At 32.4% G+C, this 23,264-nt stretch overlaps 5 protein-coding genes across 12 annotated transcripts in view; 3 read left to right on the top strand and 2 right to left on the bottom strand.

The window, feature by feature from the left end:
- Window positions 1-10,507, top strand: part of LOC116339527 (fasciclin-2) — a 97,191-nt gene extending 86,684 nt beyond the window's left edge. For 2 of the 4 annotated variants that reach the window (XM_031765458.1, XM_031765456.1), the window contains 12 exons: window positions 201-367; window positions 492-616; window positions 700-928; window positions 1,052-1,118; window positions 1,194-1,423; window positions 1,485-1,790; window positions 1,881-2,378; window positions 2,467-2,639; window positions 2,754-2,943; window positions 8,467-8,662; window positions 9,028-9,147; window positions 10,056-10,507. In XM_031765458.1, coding sequence (XP_031621318.1) covers window positions 201-367; window positions 492-616; window positions 700-928; window positions 1,052-1,118; window positions 1,194-1,423; window positions 1,485-1,790; window positions 1,881-2,378; window positions 2,467-2,639; window positions 2,754-2,943; window positions 8,467-8,662; window positions 9,028-9,147; window positions 10,056-10,185 — 2,431 coding nt within the window. In that variant the 3' untranslated portion in view covers window positions 10,186-10,507. The remainder of the gene's footprint in view (window positions 1-200; window positions 368-491; window positions 617-699; window positions 929-1,051; window positions 1,119-1,193; window positions 1,424-1,484; window positions 1,791-1,880; window positions 2,379-2,466; window positions 2,640-2,753; window positions 2,944-8,466; window positions 8,663-9,027; window positions 9,148-10,055) is intronic. The other 2 variants (XM_031765457.1, XM_031765459.1) reach the window with 2 other exon arrangements.
- A 2,169-nt stretch (window positions 10,508-12,676) lies between these two features.
- On the bottom strand, window positions 12,677-14,504 carry LOC116339531 (galactosylgalactosylxylosylprotein 3-beta-glucuronosyltransferase I). The gene is made up of 3 exons (XM_031765466.1): window positions 13,738-14,504; window positions 13,239-13,671; window positions 12,677-13,173 (listed from the first exon to the last, which is right to left on the bottom strand). The coding sequence occupies exons 1-3, from the start codon at window positions 13,974-13,976 to the stop codon at window positions 12,892-12,894; spliced, it is 954 nt and encodes a 317-aa protein (XP_031621326.1). The 5' UTR covers window positions 13,977-14,504; the 3' UTR covers window positions 12,677-12,891.
- A 157-nt stretch (window positions 14,505-14,661) lies between these two features.
- LOC116339532 (protein NipSnap) lies at window positions 14,662-17,198 on the top strand. 2 transcript variants are annotated; one of them, XM_031765467.1, is made up of 9 exons: window positions 14,662-14,840; window positions 14,925-15,028; window positions 15,441-15,620; window positions 15,817-15,871; window positions 15,944-16,057; window positions 16,141-16,303; window positions 16,362-16,466; window positions 16,561-16,657; window positions 16,727-17,198. In XM_031765467.1, the coding sequence occupies exons 2-9, from the start codon at window positions 14,961-14,963 to the stop codon at window positions 16,776-16,778; spliced, it is 834 nt and encodes a 277-aa protein (XP_031621327.1). In that variant the 5' UTR covers window positions 14,662-14,840; window positions 14,925-14,960; the 3' UTR covers window positions 16,779-17,198. The 2 variants fall into 2 exon arrangements, with proteins under 2 accessions (XP_031621327.1, XP_031621328.1); XM_031765468.1 differs by having other exon boundaries at window positions 14,669-14,804.
- An 81-nt stretch (window positions 17,199-17,279) lies between these two features.
- Window positions 17,280-19,632, bottom strand: LOC116339530 (phytoene desaturase-like). The gene is made up of 6 exons (XM_031765464.1): window positions 18,776-19,632; window positions 18,522-18,716; window positions 18,146-18,366; window positions 18,046-18,076; window positions 17,556-17,885; window positions 17,280-17,486 (listed from the first exon to the last, which is right to left on the bottom strand). Exons 1-6 carry the CDS (start codon window positions 19,434-19,436, stop codon window positions 17,317-17,319), a joined length of 1,608 nt encoding a protein of 535 aa, XP_031621324.1. The 5' UTR covers window positions 19,437-19,632; the 3' UTR covers window positions 17,280-17,316.
- A 163-nt stretch (window positions 19,633-19,795) lies between these two features.
- On the top strand, window positions 19,796-23,192 carry LOC116339528 (bifunctional lycopene cyclase/phytoene synthase-like). Of its 4 annotated transcripts, none has more exons than XM_031765462.1 (6): window positions 19,796-19,904; window positions 20,882-21,850; window positions 21,929-22,206; window positions 22,271-22,471; window positions 22,543-22,597; window positions 22,674-23,192. In XM_031765462.1, the coding sequence occupies exons 2-6, from the start codon at window positions 20,917-20,919 to the stop codon at window positions 23,036-23,038; spliced, it is 1,833 nt and encodes a 610-aa protein (XP_031621322.1). In that variant the 5' UTR covers window positions 19,796-19,904; window positions 20,882-20,916; the 3' UTR covers window positions 23,039-23,192. The 4 variants fall into 4 exon arrangements, with proteins under 4 accessions (XP_031621322.1, XP_031621323.1, XP_031621320.1 ...); XM_031765463.1 differs by lacking the exon at window positions 19,796-19,904 and adding an exon at window positions 20,144-20,162; XM_031765460.1 differs by lacking the exon at window positions 19,796-19,904 and adding an exon at window positions 20,219-20,657.
- The last annotated feature ends 72 nt before the right edge of the window (window positions 23,193-23,264 follow it).

Raw genomic sequence — 23,264 nt, 5'->3', positions numbered from 1 at the left:
TTTAACCTCTTACAATCATGAATTATTGAATTGAATCAATATATGTAAATAGTTTTTGGTTAAAGTTAATATTGTTAATTGAAATTCGAAGAAAGTTTTTTTTAACTAAAACTGGATTTGGTTTTCATTTTTATTTATTTTTATATTTGATTTTATTCTCATTAATAATTGTGTTCATTTTCTAAAATAAAAAAAAAAAGATCTGGATCTCCGACACCACCGATGTACACAGAAATGTTGCCCGGTGGGCAATTATTGGCTTTGATCATACCTTCATTGACTGAGACCATGGCAGGCAAATACTATTGCTCCGCATCATATGCAAACACAGAAATTCTCGAAACCAGCGTTGATATCGAAACTTATGGTAAATTTTTAATGAAAAAAGTTTTTATTGCTAGAAACTGGTATTTCCCATGTGGATGGCACGTGTTTATCTTTTGTATTTCATTGTAAATAATCTATATAAATTTCTTTATATGCAAACATAGTCGCAATCACATGGAGAAATGCACCAGAATATCAATATCCAGTCGCTGGCAAAGATTATGTCGTTCAATGTGAAGTCACTGCTAATCCAGCTCCGACCGTTGATTGGTTGCGCAATGGTGATCCGGTATGTAAAACAATTCCAACCATTTTATTAATCAAATAGAAATTTTTTTCAATTTAAATTTTTCTTCTCTCATCTTGGGTCAGATTAAAATTGGTGACCGGTATGTAATTCAAACAAAAGGTCTTTTGGTGCGTAATGTACAAGAATCAGACGATGGCATTTATACGTGCCGTGCAGTTGTTGTTCAAACCGGTGAATTCGTTGAACGTGATATTCGCGTTGAGGTCCAAGTATTGCCAAAGGTACAACCATTCGAAATGGAATTGGAGGGTATTGAAGATCAACCATTTTCGCTGAAATGTAATGCCACTGGTATGTAGTAACTTCATTCTCTCTTTTTTTTCTTTTAAGGCGATTAATTATTGCTTAAAGTCGTTTAGTTTAACGGTTGACAGCGAAGATAAAGTGAATTTACTAAAAATCCATCTTTTATAGGTAAACCAGTGCCAACTTATTCATGGATCAAGGATAGTGAACAATTGAATGTTGAAAGTGCCGACAGGTAATTTCATTTATTTACATAAATTACATCAAGAATTTTCCATAATAAACTGGTATTATCTCTGTATGTGAATAGATTTCAAGTTAACCCGTTGACGGGACAATTGAATATATTGAGAGTAACAAAGGATGACTACGGAAATTATACTTGCCATGCAAAAAATTCAGCGGGTGAAGATAAAGCTAAAGCGCTTATCAATGTATTGATTCGACCACGAATTTATGAATTGTGGAATATTACACGTCCTGAAAATGAAGAAGCTGAAATTATTTGCAAAGCCACTGGCCGACCACCACCAGAGATTAGTGAGTGTTGATTGAATCTAATTTAAGAATTGAATCTAATAAATATTTTTTATTATTAAAGCTTTCCGTCGCTGGGGATCAACCGATGAATTCAGTCCGGGCCAACAACAATCACCTCTAGACTATATTTCTTTGGAACAACGTGGTGACGATTACAAAGGCGAATCGACTGGTGTTCTTCGTTTTGATAAATTGCGTCGATCTGACGATGGATTGTATGAGTGTATTGCGCGTAATAAAGGCGATTCAGCATATAAAAATGGCCATATTACCGTTGAATATGCACCAACATTTGAACATATGTCAGCTTTACCACCAGTTTACACATGGAACGAACAAAGAGCAAATCTCAGTTGTTTGGCACAAGGTACGATATAAACATTTGTTGGAATTAAACTTTCGAGAGAGAAAATAAAGAAACAATTTATTAACTTTGATGTGTTTGTGAATTGTCAAGGTTTTCCAAATGCAACAATCGAATGGAAATGGAATGATCGCCCAATAAAAGAGCTAAACGATCCAAATTTGCAAATTGAAGGAAATGGACCACGAAGTGATTTATTGGTTATTCCACGTGAACGTCGTTACTATACTGCATACAAATGTGTTGCCAGAAATCGTCTTGGACAAGCTGAACATTTAATGGAATTGCGTGAAGCTCGCATCCCTGATGTTATTCCACAAGCCAAATCGGTCGTTGTCACCGCCACAACAATTACATTCGAAATTCTATCGCCACCATATGACCCAGGTCTTCCAATCACCGCATTTGCCGCACAATACAAAGACCGAAATGAACCGGATTGGACAAATGCATACAATCGCTCTTGGTCACCAGATAGTAAATTCACGGTTGAAGGTCTTCGACCACAAACATTCTATGATTTTCGTTTTGCTGCATTGAATAAAGTCGGTTTAGGACAATGGGGTGCATATGTAGCACAGGCTACACCAGGTAATATTTTCAAATTTAAATTTTGTTTTCTTAAAATATTTCCACCACTTTTGGCAAACTTTTTTTAATTCTTTTCATCTTTTTCCAGTTCGATCGGCGCCCGAATCACCAAAAATATTACACAATCGAGTTCCAAACAGTGATAACAAAGACGAAGAACCATTAGTTGTTTCACCATATTCCGATCATTTTGATTTATCGTGGAGTACACCACCAGATAATGGTGAACCAATTAATTTCTATCAAATTCGTTACTGTCCAGTAAGTATACGCCTTTGAAATATAAGATTTTAGCGAAGCTTTTTTTCGGTTACTTTTTTTTCTTCTTCAACAAAATTAATCGATCATTAAAAACTTTTTTTAAATGAAACGCAGGTCCTTAAGGTTGACGGCGCTTTGAATGAAATCAATCAATTATGCGAAACGAAAAATGCTCCGCCCAGCGAGACGGTTGGCTTTAAAATGACTGAATTACGCGGTGACACATACTATCGCATTCAAATCCGTGCCCATAACGCAATCGGATTTTCAAAGCCGGTCACATTGCTCATGAAAACGGCTGTAGGTGAGTCAACAAATGCACTAGGTTCACTTTTATACTACGGTCATACATCATCAGCCTCCAGTATTTATTACAATTATAATTTCGTCACTCGATTGAATTGTATGCTGTTTACGTTGTCTAGTTTTTGTTTATATTTTGGGTATTATAATCACTGAACGGTTATGATTATTTTCATTTTAATTTAATTCTTTATAATTTGAACGTTTTGTCAATTTATAATTTGCGTGAAAATTATTAATTCATTTGCTTTTCTTTCGAAGAAAATTGAAATCAAAGAGAAAATTGAAAAAAAAAATTATTTTATTTTACCAAGCTCAATTGAGCTTGAAAAATTGCGATAGAATTAAGTCAAACTGAAAAAAAAAGACAAACAAAATTTGACGAAGTCGATGCAAAAGGAAATCCACCGCTTGCAATTGACCTTTTTTTGGTGAAATTATGTCGAAATTTCGTTCCACAAAATTAGTGAAATTTGTTTTCAACAAAAAAAAACACCATCTCTCTCATTCACTCATTTATTCGTGATTCACTTTGAAAGAAGAACAAGAACAATTTGATGATTGAACGAAAGCAATAAAATTTCGACATAATTTAGGTATTAATATTGATTTGTTTTTGTGTTCATTCAGTCTATTCTCATTTTTGTAATAATTCTCATAAAAATCTTCCGTTCCAACTCTTTCCGTTGAACTTGATTAAATTGAGTTATTTCATTTCGCACCGTTTCTATTTCAAAAAAAAAATGACGTCTAAATGGTTTGTTATATGTTTTCAACATCCCAAGAACAATATTTTGGTTTCTTTGTTTCGCCACTCTCATACATGTCCACTCCAATTCATTTGAATATATATAATCGTAACAAATTGTATTTGTATCTTTATGATTGTTATTTCACATATTCATGCGTAAGGCAAAATTGGCAAGAAAATAGTTCACATTTCATTCAGTTTCACATTTTTATTTCACCTGCTCAAATCATATCCATTTCAGTTTAATCCGCATTTATCTAAACATATGTGTGTTTTAGTTTCAATTTTATTCCGTTTTCTATTCCAAATTTCAATAAATGTCTCTTTTGCACAACATGATATTATAAAAAACCACATTCAAAGTGTAATTTGTTAATCAGTCTTTTTCTCTCACAAATATCATACACTCATATAAATACAAAAAATACAAACACAAACATACACTCGCTGTCCATATATTCACCATTGTGTATAGTAATGTTTTTGGTTGTATGTGTCTTTCTTGCTGCATCCAGGCGATGATAAGAGGTATAGAGGTGGCAGTGTCGCTTGTGCACACAATCCATGGTTGTTATCATTAGTCTACACAGCGTTAGTGGCATCGATCATGTTCAGCAATTATTCATTCGCAACGACAGACACACAATCTTCTTCCATACACTGATTTCACCAAATAATTTCATTTTATTGAAAAAAAATAAAAAAAAATCGAATATCAAACCATTTTTTAGCCATTTCTCTGTGAATGTTTCCATTCCTGATTCATATTATGTTTGTTATATTGTTGTTGTTGTGGGTATACACAAATACACACGAAACATTTAAATGAATCAAGAAAAACGTAGATATATTGTATGTAATTATGGCCGTGTGAAAACTGGGCTCATTTTCATACCTTATACTTTTTCGGTTTGAATCTATTTCTGTTTCTTTGTAGTGTTTTAACTATATTTATACATATCTTTTTTTATTACATAGAGATGCAAGGCATTTTTTATTGGTTAATGTGATCGTAGTTTGATCTGACAAAGCCAACCATCAACATGTCTATGTTCAATTAAATCATTTTTGTTCGATAACATTCCTTAATTCATTGGCGAATCATTTCACATTCTCGTTTTCATATATTCATTCTCGTATATTCAAGTCATAGCAAATAATCGTTTCTGCACATGTTATTGCATGCCAATAGACGTCATTTGAATTGGGGCTTTCATAGGTGAAACAGATGCCCAATTATCATTAAATCTCAAATGAATTATTTGGAATATTCATAAATTTGGTTCAGTACTTTTATTCCGTGTCTCATGCATGTTGTAGTTCATTCCATTTCTCTATTTATTTGGGATTCTAAGAAATCATCAATTCTCTTCTTTAAAAGTGATGTAGAATAAATGAGCGAATGGTGTTGATTTTGGGCAATTTCACAAAACACAATAACTAGAATACATTTTTATCATGGAACAATAATTAAAAGTCCATCATCTCAATTATACTCAAAACGTAGTGCGTGTATGCTGTTCAATGGCATATTGGAATTTACACGAAAAAAAACGAAAATTATTGAAACCGTCAGACAGCATGTAGCCAAGAAATAAGATCATACGAATTTAATACATTTATATCTTAGATTAATCAACATAAAACCATAGCAAAAGAACATTTTTAGGCAAAACGAAAACTAATTAAAAATCCGTTGACGACTCCAAACACTACTCGATAATAAAAATGTTCCTTTCCTAGAAAAATAATATCAATTTCGTTCACTCACATTTCGACAAAAGAAACAAACACACACATATATACGTAACGGTATCGAGTAGCAAAAATAGAAAATATACCGATCGTCGTTTGAGTGGCTCGTTTCAAAATTAATACCTAATTGATTATTAATTAATGAATAAATACTCGAATATTAAAGAAATTTAGTGGCAATGGAAATAAACGAACAACGCAGCTATAAGATTTCCATTCGAACACAATTTGATGTGTATATATCATATTTGTGTTCTTCTAAGTGTTTATTTGTAGTGTGCATGATATTGTCACTCGAATTGGGTGTTTTTTGTGAGAGAGATCAAATAATTATATATGTAGCCCATTGTCTCTCGTAGTTATGGAAATCTCGTTTGAATTTTTATTAATTCAATTCATCCAACGAATAAGTAAAATGAGCAAAACTAAAATATCGACAAACTGTCACTTTTCAAATTAAATTGGACAATAATTTCACTGGTTCCATAGCCCAATGACCAATCTAATTATCCAGTCCATATTTTACAGCATTTTTTTAAAAAAATCAGTGTTGAATTTGTATACAAGTGAAAAAATATTACATAGGCGATGATTTGTGTGTAGATTCCGTTAATGACACACAGAATAAGAAAAGGGTAGTGATGATCGCTGATTAAAAATTATTATATTGAAATAAGTTGCTTCACAAAACACAATGCCTTAGTTAGTGAAAATATTTAGTTAGTTTGAATTAAAAGCAGAATTTCTTTATAATGAATAAATGACGAAAAAACGAACGAATAAATATTGTTGTTGGATCAAAGGGAATCCGTTCAATTATAAATGTTCAATTAGACTACTATAATTTAATACGAAATATCAATTCCAAATCTCTGTTTTTTACACAAATGTTTATCAATGTATGGAAATATATGTATTTAACGGTGAAGAAAAACACAAATATTTAAGGATTGTTTACGAATATGCGATATAAAGGAGTTTGAACATTTTTAAAAAAATAAAAATAAATATTCGGTGTGTACAAACAGAAGTTAAATGAATTTTAAGCATTCATTATAATGATATATAAGGGTAGGGGCTTTCCGACAACGAATATTTCAACAAAGAATCAAATCAAAGATTTTCTTAAAAGTCCAAAATAGTGTATTCATTATACACACATATACACATATATAAACCATGAACCAACCGATTTTAGCAATTACAACATACAATTTAACTACTTGCAAACTACTTGTTTTTTGATTTAGATATGTAATTAAAATCTAAAGCGAAATAAATAAAACAGTGTTTTTCTTTCGATTACGATTTCACAAAATGTCACATTGCATATTCGAAACTCTTGCATTCTGCGTCAGAATTTCTTGAGACAAGTGCCACCACGAATCTTTTCTCTCTATCTTCTCATCGAAACAGAACAGTTTCTACCAATCCACACAACATCGTGTAATGTTTTTATTTTAGTTTTATACCATCAATTTTTAAAATGTGAGTTCTTTTATTGTCAACAAGAAGGTAAATAACATGAAAACTTTTATTTTGCTTTCAACCCTTCTTCTTATTTGGACTCTACTCCTTTTTTTGGTTTTTGAATGTTAATTTGTAGATATAATGCACTGTCACAAAGAAAAAAAAACTATACCCAGATCCCTAAATCTATCTTTTTTGTAAATAGTCTTTTCTCTTCATATGAGCATATTATAAGAACACATAAAACAGTAAAATCACATGAATTTGTAAAAAAAAACACACACATACACACAAAATGAAACACAAGCAACCAAAATGAATGCAATCAGGAAAAGAGAGAAAATAGAACGCATACACAATCACATAAAAGCTTTTGCATGATATGAAGCTAATTGGCGCTTTTTAGCTTTAAAATGAGTGCGATTACAGAGTATTTGCGTCATTAAATCGACTTTTCTTTTCAATTTCAACAAATAGAACGATGAAAGTACGTGATTAAAAACGGTTGAAAAGATGTAATGTAAACGCTTTTATTCCCTCTCAGTTGCTCACATTACTTCTATGTCATTGCTTGAATTCAACGCGCCATTTTTGTATAGCATTGCACAAAAAACGTGCAAATAAATTTACGATATGAGAAAAAAAAATTTGGAATAACATACAACTAATGGAAACGAACATAGATACCAAATGCTATAGTTTTAGATATTAAAATGTAATTTTAAATGTTAAATCTACGATGTAAACATATTTATATAGCGTATAAATCCAATGGGTGTTTGGATATTGATAGCTACTTTATAAATATGCGGTAATGGTAATCGACCCAAAAAGTTATTGAAAGAAATGGAATTTTTAATATTAATATTTTATTTAATATTATAAATTGAAAAGTATTTTTTAATTGATCTACTCATATTTGCTTTTAAACGGATTTTTAATTATGTTTATGGACGAAAAAAATGATTTTTTTTAAGAACTTTATTATCAATCAAAATTTATATTAACATTATCATTGGGTGATTGGGAAAAAATGGTTTATAACAGTCAATCAAAATTAATGTAGCGGTGGTGGTCCACTGATGGAGAGTAAATATTCGGTTCAAAGGCTTTTTGGTTATGCTATATTCATTTTTTCAAATAATTTCATTTCAATTTTTATTTCATTTGAATTTGCACATATTTATTAAACACACAAAAAATACACACACCCATATGCAAACGATCTACATGAGAAAAAAACACAAATTGCATATACATTTATGTTAAATATATCTAACACAAATATACACTTACATATTTTGTGTAAGTAACTTTCTTCTTCACTAACAACACATATTTATGTTCAATATTTGCATTAATTTCGAACATTCACTAATTACAATTAAATTTTTGTTCTAATTTGTTTGAAACTAATCTACACGCACTATTTGATTTGGATTTGGCAAATACTCAAAACAAAAAAATACACGCACCCAAAACCCTGCGCCCGATTAACAAAATGTAAACGACGATATCGCATTGGATTTGTGAACGTTTTGATTTTAGGCCGTGACCTGGTAATTCCTGCATCGCCAGTTACATCAGCCTCTCTGATTGCCATTGCTGTCGGTGGTGTTCTACTGTTTTTGCTTATCGTCGATTTTGTATGCTGCCTTACGATGCACATTGGTGTGATTGCAACGTTGTGTCGACGCAACAAGAGAGCCCCATCTGAACTCGACGAAGAAACGAAAATCGGCAGGTATGCTATATCATTTCAACTTTTGCTATATAATATTGCATAAAAACATAAAAAAGAAATTGGAAAAGTCGGTTTGAATCCTCTTTGACATTACTGCACTAGAAAACAGAGTAACGGTCTTTATTTTTCCATTCAATTATCATTCGCCTTTCAATCTCATGCTTCCTTTTGTAAATAATAAAAGAAAATATCAACTTTCAAACGCTTTTTTTTCGTAGAAAAAAAAAGATAAACAAATTTCCCTTTTTTTAAATGCAACAAATCATAAGAAAACATCAATCATGAATCGAATAAAAAAAAGTTGAAATCGTTAAAAACCAAGTCGAAACCAATTTTTCTTGATTTCCAAATAAATAAACATATAGTCTTTACGGTTGGCGTTTCCCGCTACCTTATTGCAGCGGACAGCTTGTGAAGGAGCCACCTCCATCGCCTTTACCATTGCCACCACCATTGAAACTTGGCGGATCACCAGTCACAACACCGTAAGCGCCCACAAACAACCGTTATCGCCAAAGTGTTTTTGTTTTTTTTTTTCGTTTCCTTTCGGACGATGAGTGCTTATGTTCTTTTTCCGTTCTTATCATTTTTATTCGACTTTTTTTGTTTCTGATATTTTTTTGTTGCGTTTTCTTTTTCAATTTCTACGAAAAATACCGTGAGATTTGAAGATGCAAAGAGTTCTTATTTTGTTCAAGTGTCTTCTATTACATTCAGAACCATTTACGTTTGCATTTTTTTTTAATTTCTACAAACAGGAGATGAAAAATGAAAATGAACACAAATTATGTTGTGCGCTTTAGTAATAATTTAGAGCATTGGCACATTCTCTTCGTCTATCACGTTATTTACTTCTGTACAGAAAAATCTCAATCTTGAAGCAAATTTCATACCCAACAATGAAGTAAATGAAATGAGAAGAGAAAAAAAAATGCCAACGGTTTTGTATACTTAAATTTAATCAGACTTTTGTTTGATGCAAAAGAGCTGTTATTTTCTTTTGAAAATGTGTTCAAAGCGCTCACATCAAAGATGCAGTTTCGTTTGCCAATTTTTTTTTGCACTTGATTCTATTCGAAGTGCTTAATAAAAACGTCACTTTAAAATGTGTTACATTCATTTTGATGATGAGAGTTTTTTCGCTTGAGAATTATTTAAAACATTTTTGTGGAACATCAAAAGAATGAAAGCATCTTTAAAATGTTGTCTATTCTTTCATTTATCTAGTAATATGATAAATGCATCTCCTGTCAAAATGTAGTTCTTTTATTTAAATTTCACATTTAGACATATTTTCATTTCTTGATTATTATTTTCTATTTTTTTTTTTTCAAACATTATCTACTTAATAAAAAAAATTGTAATTTTGTTGTTCTTTCTTTTTATAATGTAGGGATGAACACGAGCCACTTAACACAATGGACTGTGATTCGATGAAGAAACCATTGTCCGTTGAATACGATGGCCGAACCGTGCACTCTCGGAGCGGTGGTGATTTCTTCGGCAAAAACTCAGCTGTGTGAATATAAAGGCAGATTTCAAGCAACAATCTCACTAATGGAATTATATACGTTAATTTGCACGACTTTTGATGGGAAAAATCCTGAAAAAATTTAAACAAAGAGACGAAGAAAAATAAATATGTATGATAAACGCAAGGCAGCGACAGTGCAACAAACACATAAACATTCATTCTTTTTGCTAAATGTGAACATTTCAAAATGCACAGAAACAAACAAAAACAAACATGTAATAAATGTAAACGTTAATCTTAAGGAGTAGCTATGAATAACAATAATTAAAAAAAAAAAACAAAACAAAATCGATGTCAACACATTTACCAAAGTAAGACGAAAGTGTAATGAAATTGTCATTTTCACATAGCGTGCAACAGAAAACGTGATCAGCGAACGATCTTTGATTAGAAAAATCTGCCACACAAAATTTCCAACTCATTTTCATTTTAAAGCAAAATTTTGTTTTCGTCAATTTTAAATTAGTTCCAATTAATTAAAATTCGAATTCGTATTTGTCACAATGAACAACAAACTCAAACCAATTTATTATGTTTAAGTATCGGTTAACAAAATGAAATTGTATCGTCTCTAGATGTAAATTTTGTCTAATTAAGTAACAAAACAACAAATTTTTTACGTGAATTGGGATAAAAAAGTAAGTTTAGTCTTTGCTCCGCAAGATCATTTACTTAAATGAAAACAACAACAACAAAAACTATTTTATTGTTAATAATTGACAAGTATAATAATTCATTTTATAATTCATTTTTCTTGAAATTAATTTAATTTAATCGCTCTGGTCTGTAGCTTATTTATGAAAAAAGAATGGATTTAGATATTTAGACTCAAAAACACTGAATGATAGAAGAAGACGATGAAATAAAACCAAATATCATAATCACCAATTCTATATATAATTAAAGTAAGTGAAGAGAAGGCCAAAACCGGAGACATTGAGTCAACGAAAAACTTTTTTCGAGTGAAACTATGCACAATGTCCATTGTGTAACTTTTCTATTTGATTTTTTTTTTCATTCGTCATTTAAAAAACAATAACAATTGAACTAATAATGATTTCACAAAAAAAATCGTACTTAGAATCATCACCACAATATAAAAGATAAAAAAAATGAATCAATATTTGGGAATTTCATGTAAATTGTAATTTTTGGGCCGAAGTGCATTCATTTTGAAACATTAAATTTTGGTTTTTGTTAAAAAAAGACCAAATATTTTTTCTCCGATCAAATAAACCTACTTAATGATGTCATCCCTGACGAGCAAAACTAATTTTCATGGGAAATCAAAACAATTTCAACAATTTTATGACGTAAAAACTCATTTATACAAATAAATGTTTATTCTAATCAAATAAATGCCATTTATTTATGTGCCAGTTTGCTTCAAATATGCATAAATCATTTACACAATAAGTTCCGCCGATAACAATTTCTCACATATTTACGATAATTATTATTTGTTTAATTTTCGTTCGTGTTTGTTCGAATTCATATTGACAAATATGGTTTAACGTCAGTTAAAAACCACATTTATTTCGCATTCTATTTGTCTATTTAACGCCCAAATATTATTTTCATTCCATATTTAAAATTGCCTTATTTGTCTAAATATACTCTGAATGTGTTACTCACAAATGAATCAGTGCGTTGAAACAATAGTTCCCATATTTTGTACCGAAATGAAACTATTTCACGTTGCAGTATTATTTGGTACAAAAAAATTCAATTTTTTCACCGCAATGATTCGAATGTAAGGGAATAAAACGTGCAAAGAATTTAGTTTGGAGAAATCGCGATTTGTTGCCATTTAAATTAACCCCTTTTTTGTCTTTTGACTTCATTTCCATTATTAAGATATTTTATTGTGAAAACATGACAGTTTATCAAGAAAAACAAAACTATAGTAATATATACAAATCTATCGATAATAACCGCTATCAAATGATATTCAAGTTTAATTAATAAATCGCACGAAGTCAACCAAATTGTTGGTCGTTTGTCCAAACTCGAATGCGTTACCACTTACTGCATCTCCACGGCTCGAAAATGACCTTAACAGTAAAAATTGTACGTTGGTACAATCCAGATAATGGCGATTGACTTTTGGTTTGCTTTGTTTGATTTTTGCTTTAGTTATTAAAATACTGACAACACAATGGAAACGGTAATAATTTTGATTTAAGCAAAATTTTATATTACGTATTATTATGATCAATAAAACTGACACGTGAAACGAAATTCAAGAAACAAGAAACAAACACTTCCATTTTATTTTAAAATAATCAATTACAAAGTGCAGGAGGTCAGGTGTTGAAATAATCTTCTTGGACGGTGTTTCGGTCTCCGCTTGAAATTCCAAACGTAAGTATTCAATCTGAAAAGGTCACTTAAGCTCATTAACAGGTCAGCCGACCCATAAAATTCCATCGTTGAATTCATGAGACTGAAAAGCAAAATAATTGTGAAAAATGTTCGAATTTCTGAGTAAAAAATCGATATTTATTGTTTTGAGATTTAAAATATTCCTGTTTTTCGTATATAATTAACCGATATCGTTTTTTGTTTGAACATTTTGGCTTACAATAATAGAAAAAGTGTGAGATGTCGATGCAATTCTTGGTCTGCATATAAACAAATTGATAATAGCTGCATGGCTTCCACAAAGAATCATCTTGAGATATGGCTTCAGAAGTTAAACTTCCATTCCTTTGTTTGATTGTTGGTTATCTTTTCGCAACTTCGCTTCCGCATCCAATTTGGGCGCTTCCGTTCGCGTATGCCACACGAAAATTTCGCGACAAAAATTGGCAAGCGGTTGTAAATCGCGCACAACAACTAAATATCGGAGAATTTCACTTTCTTGATAGCCCCGTTCCACATCGTACGAAAACACTGCATTCGGATATTTGAAAAGAAGATCAGTTGAAATTGCAAAACCGGCCATATCAATCGCAAATGGACGTTCAGGTCGCCACTAGAACAAAAACGAAAGTTGATTGAAAATGTTCATTTAAAATATAAAAAAAGTAATTAACTCACAGCGCTATTGAATCCTAAAACTCGATTATCATCATCCAATACCGGTTTTTCCACCAAAAGTCCTCCAACAAGGCCGACTGGCCAAACCGCTACTTTTCCCGGTTTGATATTTTTAATATCTTCGAACAGTTCGGTGCTGTATGTGTTGTCGTCGTCCATGAAATAGACGGCCGACTGTGAGTTTGGTGAGTATTCGACGTTTTTACGCACCCATTTCAGTGCTTCGTTTCGCTGTGCAACTCCACGTGGCTTCGTCCATGACGGATCTTTTCGTTTCAATTTAAAATCACTTGGTGTTTTTGCAAACAATAATGTACTTCGTTTATTCAGCCCAGTTCGAGCGAGCAGGTTACGTACTAAATCTGAGTTTTTCTCATCATCTTCAACAATAATCCAATGAACAAACGGCACAAGTAATAATGTTTGAGCTAATCTGAAAGGTGAAACGAATAAAAAAATAAATAAATATCGACACACAAACGATTTATTTTTAACTTACCTCGTGAGTTCGGCTTTTTGTACGGGACGTGCATACGTCGGTGTAATTGCATATACAGTAAATGGTTGCGGTGTGGTAATCGTTTGTTTATTCTGTGGCACCTGTTGCGGTTGATATGTATATGCGTCATTTGTTAAATTTGGACAGTCTGGAGTTCGTAAAGCCAAATAAAATAGCGAAAATACCACCGCGATAACTCCAATCACAAATGACTTAAATTTTATACGAATTTCATTCATTTTAAGAACAATTGGCGTTGCATTCGATTATGTATTTATCAAAAACGGAACTAAAATTTATTTCAACAAATAATATTCTTATCTACAGTTCATCACGATCTATTTTATTGAGTTTATAACTGTGTAAATATTTAGCTGCACTTAAATAATGATCTGCATGCGATAAGCAAACGCGCTGAAAAATATTGGTAGCTGCTGTGATGGGATGATTTTAAAAACGTCACTGACGCATTGCTAATTGTATGTGTTTCGTGGTACTGAACTTTGTTTACATCATCATCACAAATCAGGTTTTGATTACAAACTTAAAGATCAAACAGTTTAAATTGCTTGTCAACAGTGTACATGGTGTACTTGGATGACCGTTTAAATATTATTGCTGTTCAATATGATGCGGATCTAATGATAAAAAAAAATGAAGTCTCACACAATTGAAAGAGAATGTACAGTGAGTTGAGTTGACCAAAAATGAAGGTATTTTATGGAATGTCGTGATTTTATGCATCAAATCTATGTTGTATTTGAAGGGGCTACCATAGAATGCTACCGACTTTGACGTTTGTCGGAACGACGTATGGCTACCATGAACTGTCAACGCACCAACACATCCATACGCTCATTTTCACAGACACACCAATCTAATATAATGCGTAGACGTGAAACGTCAAATGCTCAATACAAAAATAATCAACTTTTATTCTGTTATCAGAGAATATGAGATCCAGTAAAGTCGTCAAACAGAGCCACTAATAGAAATTGGTGTTCTCATCATTTGTTTGTTATTCTCTTGTCGCTCCTAATAAAAATAACCTTCATTTCGATACACAAGCACGTATTATATAAAAATTTGATACAATCAAAAAAGTGAGGCAAATATACACGCCTTTATCCTAATCATTTTCGGCATTTCTGATTAATATTATTGTTTGCTGTTTTTTTTTAATTCAGGGAAAGAAAGGGTGAAAAAAGAATATCTTTGTGAATATGTCGGCTTGGAATAAATTGAAAACATTGCCAAAATTGGTGATGACGACAACTTCATCACCATACCGGTAAGTGAATAAAATTCAATTAAATTTATATTGTACGCAATTTCCACTTCAAATTTGATTTTTTCCATAGTTTATTTTTGTGCCGAAGTGTTTTTTGTTTATTTGTTTGACTATTTTTGTTTTGTATTTGTCGTCATCGGAAAAACAACAACAACAACTATTCACTTGACCAACAAAAATATTCTCAGCTGATAATAATTTCACTTTTGACTTATTCTTGCCGCTTTGAATAGAAAAACAAATTGAAATGATAACAGTTGATAGTATTTTTGTGTGGGGTAATTTTTTTTGTGTTGAGATTATAAATTTAATGATTACATTTGATTGGTAAAATTGATGAATGCTAATTTTAGTTAGTCTAGCCGCCAGTGTGAATTTTTTTTTTTTATTATTTCTTTTCGAATAATTTCAGAACGTTGTCAACGTCATCGGCCTTGTCAAAGGATGATTCGTGGCTGAGCAAATTATTGGTTCGTAAAATTGAACCAACCAAAGAATCTCACAGTCGGATGTTGAGCGACAAAGAGGTCATTTATGCACTTCATACGCATAATGTACGACCCGATTCCAAAACCAAATATTTGGAAAATTAGTAAGTAATTCAGTCGTTTCTCTTTCCAATGCTACAATCCATAATTGGACTTTTCGAAGTGAAAATCCACAAAAATTTCAAAATATGCAATTAAATATCCAAGATTATGGCATTGAAAAGATAAAATACGAGAGAGAAACGAAATTCGACAACCTTAGTCGGATGACTTCAATTAAATTTATTCTTTGAATTACAGCAAAAAGACAACCGCATTGATTCACTCGAAAAAAGATGAAATTTCATCCGATTTGGTATGCAAATTTGTTCATTTGTATTGGATAATAATGAAAGTTTGTTGATGTTCTTTACCTTTCAATGTTTAGATTGGTTCATGGACTGTCCATGTCGGCGATATGGATCAGTGTTTGCATTTGTGGAAATATACGGGTGGCTTTGAGAAAATTGATGCAGCTCATCGCATTTTAGAAAATGATAAAGTAAACATTGACCTTTACTGTATAGAAAATCAAAGCGAATACAAATTAAATGTATTTAAAAATTGAATTTGTTATTCTTGTAGGATTATCAATCGCTTGAAAAAGAACGTGGAGTATTGATGCGTTCGCGTCATTTACAATATATGCTTCAGTTCAGCTACTGGCCACAAATTAAATTACGTGATCCGTCTCATATTTATGAAATGCGTTCATATCGCTTAAAACCAGGGACCATGATCGAATGGGGTATACTTTGACACGATTTCAATCTCGCGACTTTATTCATTGCATTCATATGTTTTAGGTAACAATTGGGCCAGAGGTATCCAATATCGTCAAGCTGGCGATGTGCCATTCGCCGGTTTTTTCTCGCAAATCGGACGTCTTTACAATGTTCATCACATTTGGTGTAAGTTTTTCGGATAACTTTAATTGAATCAAATGAATTTTTAAACAAAAAAAGATGATAATCATTTGTTTTCCTTCTGGTGTATCTATTTTAGGCTATAAATCATTTCAGGATCGTAAAGAAAGCCGTGAGGCTGCTTGGCGAGCACCTGGCTGGGATGAGTGTGTGGCTTACACTGTACCACTTATAAGGTGAAAATTTTACATTTTTTCATGTAAAACCAATGATCAAATTTAAATCGCTGAATTTTTTTTAAATAGAGAAATGCACACTCGCATCTTACGACCAACTGATTTCTCGCCAACCCAATAAATATGTTCAATCACCAAACACCTCTTTTCTATGATTTGTTTACGTTTGAATGAAATTGAGAATAAATGCTGCAAGAACTACAGTGGAGCATTGCAACATTGCAGTTGTTTTTTCTCCACAAACATCTATAATCTATATATTAGAGGCAGCACACTGACTTGAAAAAACGATGATAAATATTTGGAAAAAAATCAATTATATAATATTAATCCAAATTCATTGCACAAAATATTCAAATTCGGTGTGAAAAAAGTACTTTCTCAATTCTGTGCAAATCTCGAAAATAATGGAAAAAAACACAAACATTTAATATCCATGATTTTCACTTTATCGTAATTAACCTTTATCGTAGATCAATGTGAAAATCACCTTATCATTAAAAGAAACTGATGATTAAAATGAAGCATTTAAACATTTGAATTTTTGTTCTGATTCAATATAGACATTTATTTGATGTATAGAGAAAAAAGCATTATTTGTTACAAGAAAAGAAAATCAATTTTCAATTAAAATAAAAGTGTTTCAAACAAAAAAAAATTTAAAAAATGAGTGAAAACAGATAACCGATAGCGATAAGGAACAAAACAAAAATGAAATACTGCGTAAAAATCTTGGCTCTGTTATCAATGCGTTCAATCATACCAAAATCTTCCATAATCTGAGTTTCGACCAATTTAGCGCCGCATAACACAATGGGCACGCCAGTACCTTAAGAGGAGAAAATAAAGACATATATGATTTTTCATTACGTTTTGCTTTCCAGATTGTTCATTTTACCTGGATGCGCTGATGCGCCAACAAAGTATAGATTTTTGAACAGTTGGCTTCGTGTTTTTGGCCGGAAATGAAGTACTTGAGTGATGTTGTGCGAGAGACCTAGAATGGATCCTTTCCACAAATTGAATTTACTTTGCCACGATCGCGGATCATTTATTTCTTCCGTTTCGATGAGCTCTTCGAAATTGTTTATCTTCAAGCGGGCTTCAATTGTTTTGATGACTTTGGAGCGTGCGATTGCAGTCATTTCATCGATGCGATTTTCATTGTTTGGAGCGATATGACTGATTGGCAATAACACTACAACTGTTTCTTTGCCTTCAGGTGCGGCTGTAAAGATAACATTGAAAAATATATCATTACTATAATACACCAACAGATAAAAAGAAAACAAAAAATCTATTCTATATCGTCGCAGAAAGCTAATCACACTGCGAATGGCAGATGATTTTTTGCTTTGATGTAAAAATATGAGTTTTAATTAATGTACCTGATGGATCGATACGTGATGGAACGTTGACCTTTATTTAAAAAGATAAAGATTTTTCTTATTACTCTTATTCAGTGTATTAAAAATTAGTGAAACATACGTAGAATGATGGATCCTCTGGCAGTAGGTTACGCTTGAAAATATCATCAAAACTTGATTGATATTGTTCGGCTAAGAATATGTTGTGTACGTCCAGTTCAGGAACTTTGCGCGATAGTCCCCAATAGAATGAAATTGATGACGAAGTAAATTGACCTTTTTCACCCAAACGAATTCCATACGGAGTCGTGGGCAATAGTTTGTTGTACGCATATACCAAATCTGATTGAATTGAATGAAATACATTGACGATGAAGTCAAAGATTATCAATGAAATGTTTAAAAATAAAATGATCGTTTGAAATTAAATGAATAAACAAATAATCATTGAATTATCAAGTGATAAGAGTCTATATCTAAAAGTATCGTTTGATTACCTGCATTGCACACAACGATATCGGCGTATTTTTCATCTCCACTTTCAAGGCGAACACCTTTAGCCACTTGATTGTCGTCGACAATGATTTTTTCGATGCCAGTGTTGTACACAAATTTGGCGTCAAATTTTTTCGTTGCAATTTTTTCCAATTGTTCAACAACCTGATGAAAACCTCCTCTTGGATACCAAATTCCTTCAAAAAGAATTTAAATAAAAACCAAAAGAAAAACATCCAATAAGAAAAAAAAATACCTTCGGCAATTTCAGTGTATTGCAATAGATTATATGGAGCTGGTGCATCATATGGTGACATTCCGATGTACATTGTCTGGAAGGTGAATGCTTTTCGCATTTTTTCACTGAGAAAGAATTTCTTTGTGCGATTGTAAACATTGTCCCATAGATGTAGTTTATTGAGTAGCGGAATGTGTTTGAGTTGAAATTCATCGTACCAATTAGCGTAATTTTCTCTGAGTGCCATCGATATGCTGTTTTCGTAATGAATGTGCGTCTCTTTGAGAAAATCCATAAATCTAATTAATGTTTGTTCGTCGTTGCCTTCATGTTTTTTCAATTGATCAAAAAGTTGCGCCAAGTCACACGTCAATTCAAACTTGTCGCCGTCATGGAAATGTACCATATAATTCGATTTACATTTTAACAAATCCAAATGATCAGAGATTTTCTCCCCAAGATCGCTGAATGTTTCTTCGAATATTTTTGGCATCAAATACAATGACGGACCCTGATCGAAACGATGACCATTTTTATGAATTAACGATAATCGTCCGCCCGAAAATGAATTCTTTTCGTACACCGTAACATCAAATCCTTGATGTGCTAAACGAGCTGCCAACGAAGTACCGCCAGCTCCAGAACCAATAATTATGACTGACTTACGTTTCGACGACATACTTAATGAGCTTCGAATCACAAAAGAAAGAAAATTGGAGAGAATATTTATACAGTGAACACAACTGTCAAACGAAGAAAAATTTGATACTTTCACGACAAGCGTATGACAACTAATGTGAAGCTCTACAATGAACGCTAGTGTTTAAAAAGAAGCCAAATGTCGTTTTTGTAATTCAATGGTATATGTCAAAATCTATGGTTTGATGTTTGTTTCTAGTTAAACATGCTGCTCCGACTGATATTTTTTATGAACTTTATGAAATTACCGATATGAACTACACACACACACGCGTCAGATATGGACTGCATGTCAGACAGGAACTGACGCACAAAAAATGCTAACAGTAAATTATTTACCTGATACGACACAATACACAATTATCTATATCACACCATACATCACACACAGTGTCGTTCTCATTGATTGTACAATGACTAGTTTAATGACATTTTTAGCAGATAACAAGTAAAATATTTATTATGTTTTCCAATTCTATTTATATCTATATTGTATAATTGTGTCTGTTTATGCGTGCAATTTTTTGCTCTTAATCTATTCAACTTTGAACGAATGTATTAAAATTGTATTTGAAGAGGACATGACCTCAAACCGATTCATCTATATAATTATGAATGTGTTATCAGTGGAACAGAAAATGCTCTTTTGATAATTTCCGTAATTTATTCAAAGAACATAATAGTACACAATGTTAATGTGGAAAAAGTGAGATAAATACGGTTATTTAAGAAGATGAATTTGCCTATGGCACATCAGTCTGTGGAAAATTGTAGAAATGATGTCAATGAAATCGTTGCAATTAAATTTTAATGTTCATTCCATTTGATATTGGCATTTGTTATCAAAATACTATTTGTTTGTTGTTTTTTTTTTCATTCTATTTCCAATCGTCTGAGATTAAATGAAGTATTTGTTCGGATTTCATTGCTAATGATCAATAATAATCATTGATCATTGTTCAGCTGGAAGAATTGGGTGTGCGAGTCCGGAGATTTAAAAAAAATTATTCGTGACCAAAATTCGTGTATTGTGAAAAAGCGAGTGCGTGCCGATTTTCAACGGTCGAACGTAATTCGATCCACATAAGACGAAATTGCTCAAGTTCAATAATCGTATTTGCAATCTCTTAATACTGAAACCTTAAATTCAATGTGCCTTTTTTACTCATTTTCATTCAAAGGTCGTTTTTTATAGTTTTTGGTAAATTTTCCATTCTTCTATCGCTAGAAATAATAAGATTGCTCTAGAATTTGTTCATGTACGTTGCGTAGACCGTATTATCAGAATTATTATTTATTATTCTAAGGTTGTGTTGACCAGTGAAAATTAAATGTGTTTACAATCACCATTTTAATTATATAATTTTTTTTTTCTCGTCTGAATTCATATAATCTTTAAGCCGCAAAATATGTTGTCTATTTCAGAGTTTAATTAACGTTTAAATTGCAATACATACAAGATGTTGACCTATCTTCAAGTGCATATTTACTATACGTTGCCGCCTACAATATTGCTGTATCTTTTGATGCGCCCATTAATCGGTAGCTTTGATAAGATAAAAATGATGGTATTATGTGTAATGGCTGTACTTTATACGACTCCTTGGGATAATTATATAATTTATAATAAAGCTTGGTGGTATCGAAAAGACGCTGTTATCGGCACCATTGGCTATGTACCGATTGAAGAGTATCTTTTCTTTGTTATACAAACAATCCATACAACATTATGGACCAGCCTGTGTTCACGCTGGACGTTGCATTCGTTACATTTGAAAAATTACAATCGTCCAAAATTCCATTTAATACGTTACGGAGTGATCGCAATTTCACTGGTATTCATAGTCGCTGGATATCGGCATGCAATACCGGCAACCAAACCGTTTTACCTGGGCTGCATGACCTGCTGGGTATTTGTTGTGGTTACATTGCTATGGTACATGAGTGGACCGTACATTGTGAAACGGTACAAAGCAACGTTGATAAGCATTCTTGTGCCATCAATATATTTATGCTATGTCGATTTGATTGCACTTCGTGCAAGAGTATGGCATATCAACGAAGCGACTAGTTTAGAAATTTTCCCCATCGAAGATTTACCACTTGAAGAGATTTTATTTTTCTTCTTTTCAAATATGATCGTCGCTTTGGGTTCGCATGCATTCGACAAATCCAAAGCAGTCGTCGATACATACTTTGAAGAACCATTTCCAATTGGTTCGAATGTTAGCGGGCTACAGCGATTTTTCGGCTACCTTAAAATGATCATCGAAAGGTCAGTGTGCGATGAATACAAATTTGATCCGACAGCCATCACCGATTTGGAAACATGCATCGTTGTACTCGACAAAGCATCGAAATCATTTAGTATGGCAGCTAATTTTTTTCCAAATGGTAATTCATTCACATCTCACATATAAATTCATCGATGAGATTTAAACGAATAACAAAATATTTTCCATATATTTTCAGATATTAAGCAAGATCTAACGATATTGTATGCATTTTGTCGAGTAACAGACGATATGGTTGATAATGAGCACTCGATTGAATTGAAAAAGGAACGAATTCGTGTAATTGTGGAATTTTTAGATCAACTTTTCTCCAATCGTACTATCAAATCGGAATATTGCTGGGAGAGGAACGGTTCAAGTCCAAAGATCGACTGGAAATATTTCGAGGAGACTTTGACCAAAGAGCAGCTATCATCGTTTCGTGCAATCGCTCGCATTTCCTACTACATGCCCAGCGTGAGTACTTATCTTGTGTATGTTTTATGCATTGCATTGTCTAATTGAGTTTATGCCATGACAGGAGCCATTCTATGAATTGGTCGAAGGTTATAAATGGGACATCGATGGACGACCTGTGCTCCATGAAAACGATTTGATTGAATACTCGAAATATGTTGCCAGCAGTGTTGCAACATTATGTACATTTGTATTTTGCCATAAAGGCTATAAATGGCCCGACACAATAGGACCAATGCTTGAAAATGCACGAAAAATGGGCTTGGTGTGTTTTTATTTTTATTTTTATTTATTTTTTTGTATCTCAATCAATGCAATTTTTTTAAACGAAATTAGGTCCTGCAAATTTGCAACATAAGTCGTGATATCATAGTGGACAGTGAAACACTTGGTAAGATTAAAAATAAACACCGATTCCCAATGATTTTTGTCGATTCGATTAAATAATAATGTGAATTTTTTTATAGGTCGTTGTTATGTCCCAAGTACATATTTTGAAAATGATGAACGAAATTGTTTGGTAAACGAACGAAATCCAAAGAAAATACCGAATGTTCAATTGAAAAAATATGCGGAAAAAATGCTTGATATTGCCGATAATTTGGCAAATGAAGCGATGGGCTCAATCAATTTATTGCCATCGGAGTGTCAACGTGCCGTATTATCGTCATTAGAAATATACCAGGGTATCGGTAAATTGATTCGGAGAAATGCACATTATGAGCATCGAACGTTCTTACCGAAATTCGACAAAATTTGCATCGTATTCAAATGTCTGTACTTCACATCGATGTCATCACTGTGCGAACGAAACAAAACAAAGAAAGCGTAACAGAGCCGGTGGATGGAAGAACGATACGCCAATCAAAACGCAAACAATACAAAAATGACAAACACTTATTGTATGTATACAAATATAAGCTCTGTAGTCTGATCAAATGTACAACCAATACTAAGCCAATAAAAACGATTTCGTTACCACTTCGGTGCGGTGTTTGTTTGTTTTTGTGTTTGTGCATTGCAAGCGAATACAATATTTTGTAAAAGAAGAGGGGGAT

The sequence above is a fragment of the Contarinia nasturtii genome, unplaced genomic scaffold, assembly GCF_009176525.2.
Source record: "Contarinia nasturtii isolate CC-2019 unplaced genomic scaffold, AAFC_CNas_1.1 Cnas_scaffold_533, whole genome shotgun sequence".
In the NCBI taxonomy this organism is placed as follows: domain Eukaryota; kingdom Metazoa; phylum Arthropoda; class Insecta; order Diptera; family Cecidomyiidae; genus Contarinia; species Contarinia nasturtii.
This window is presented reverse-complemented; position numbering and strand designations above follow the sequence as displayed.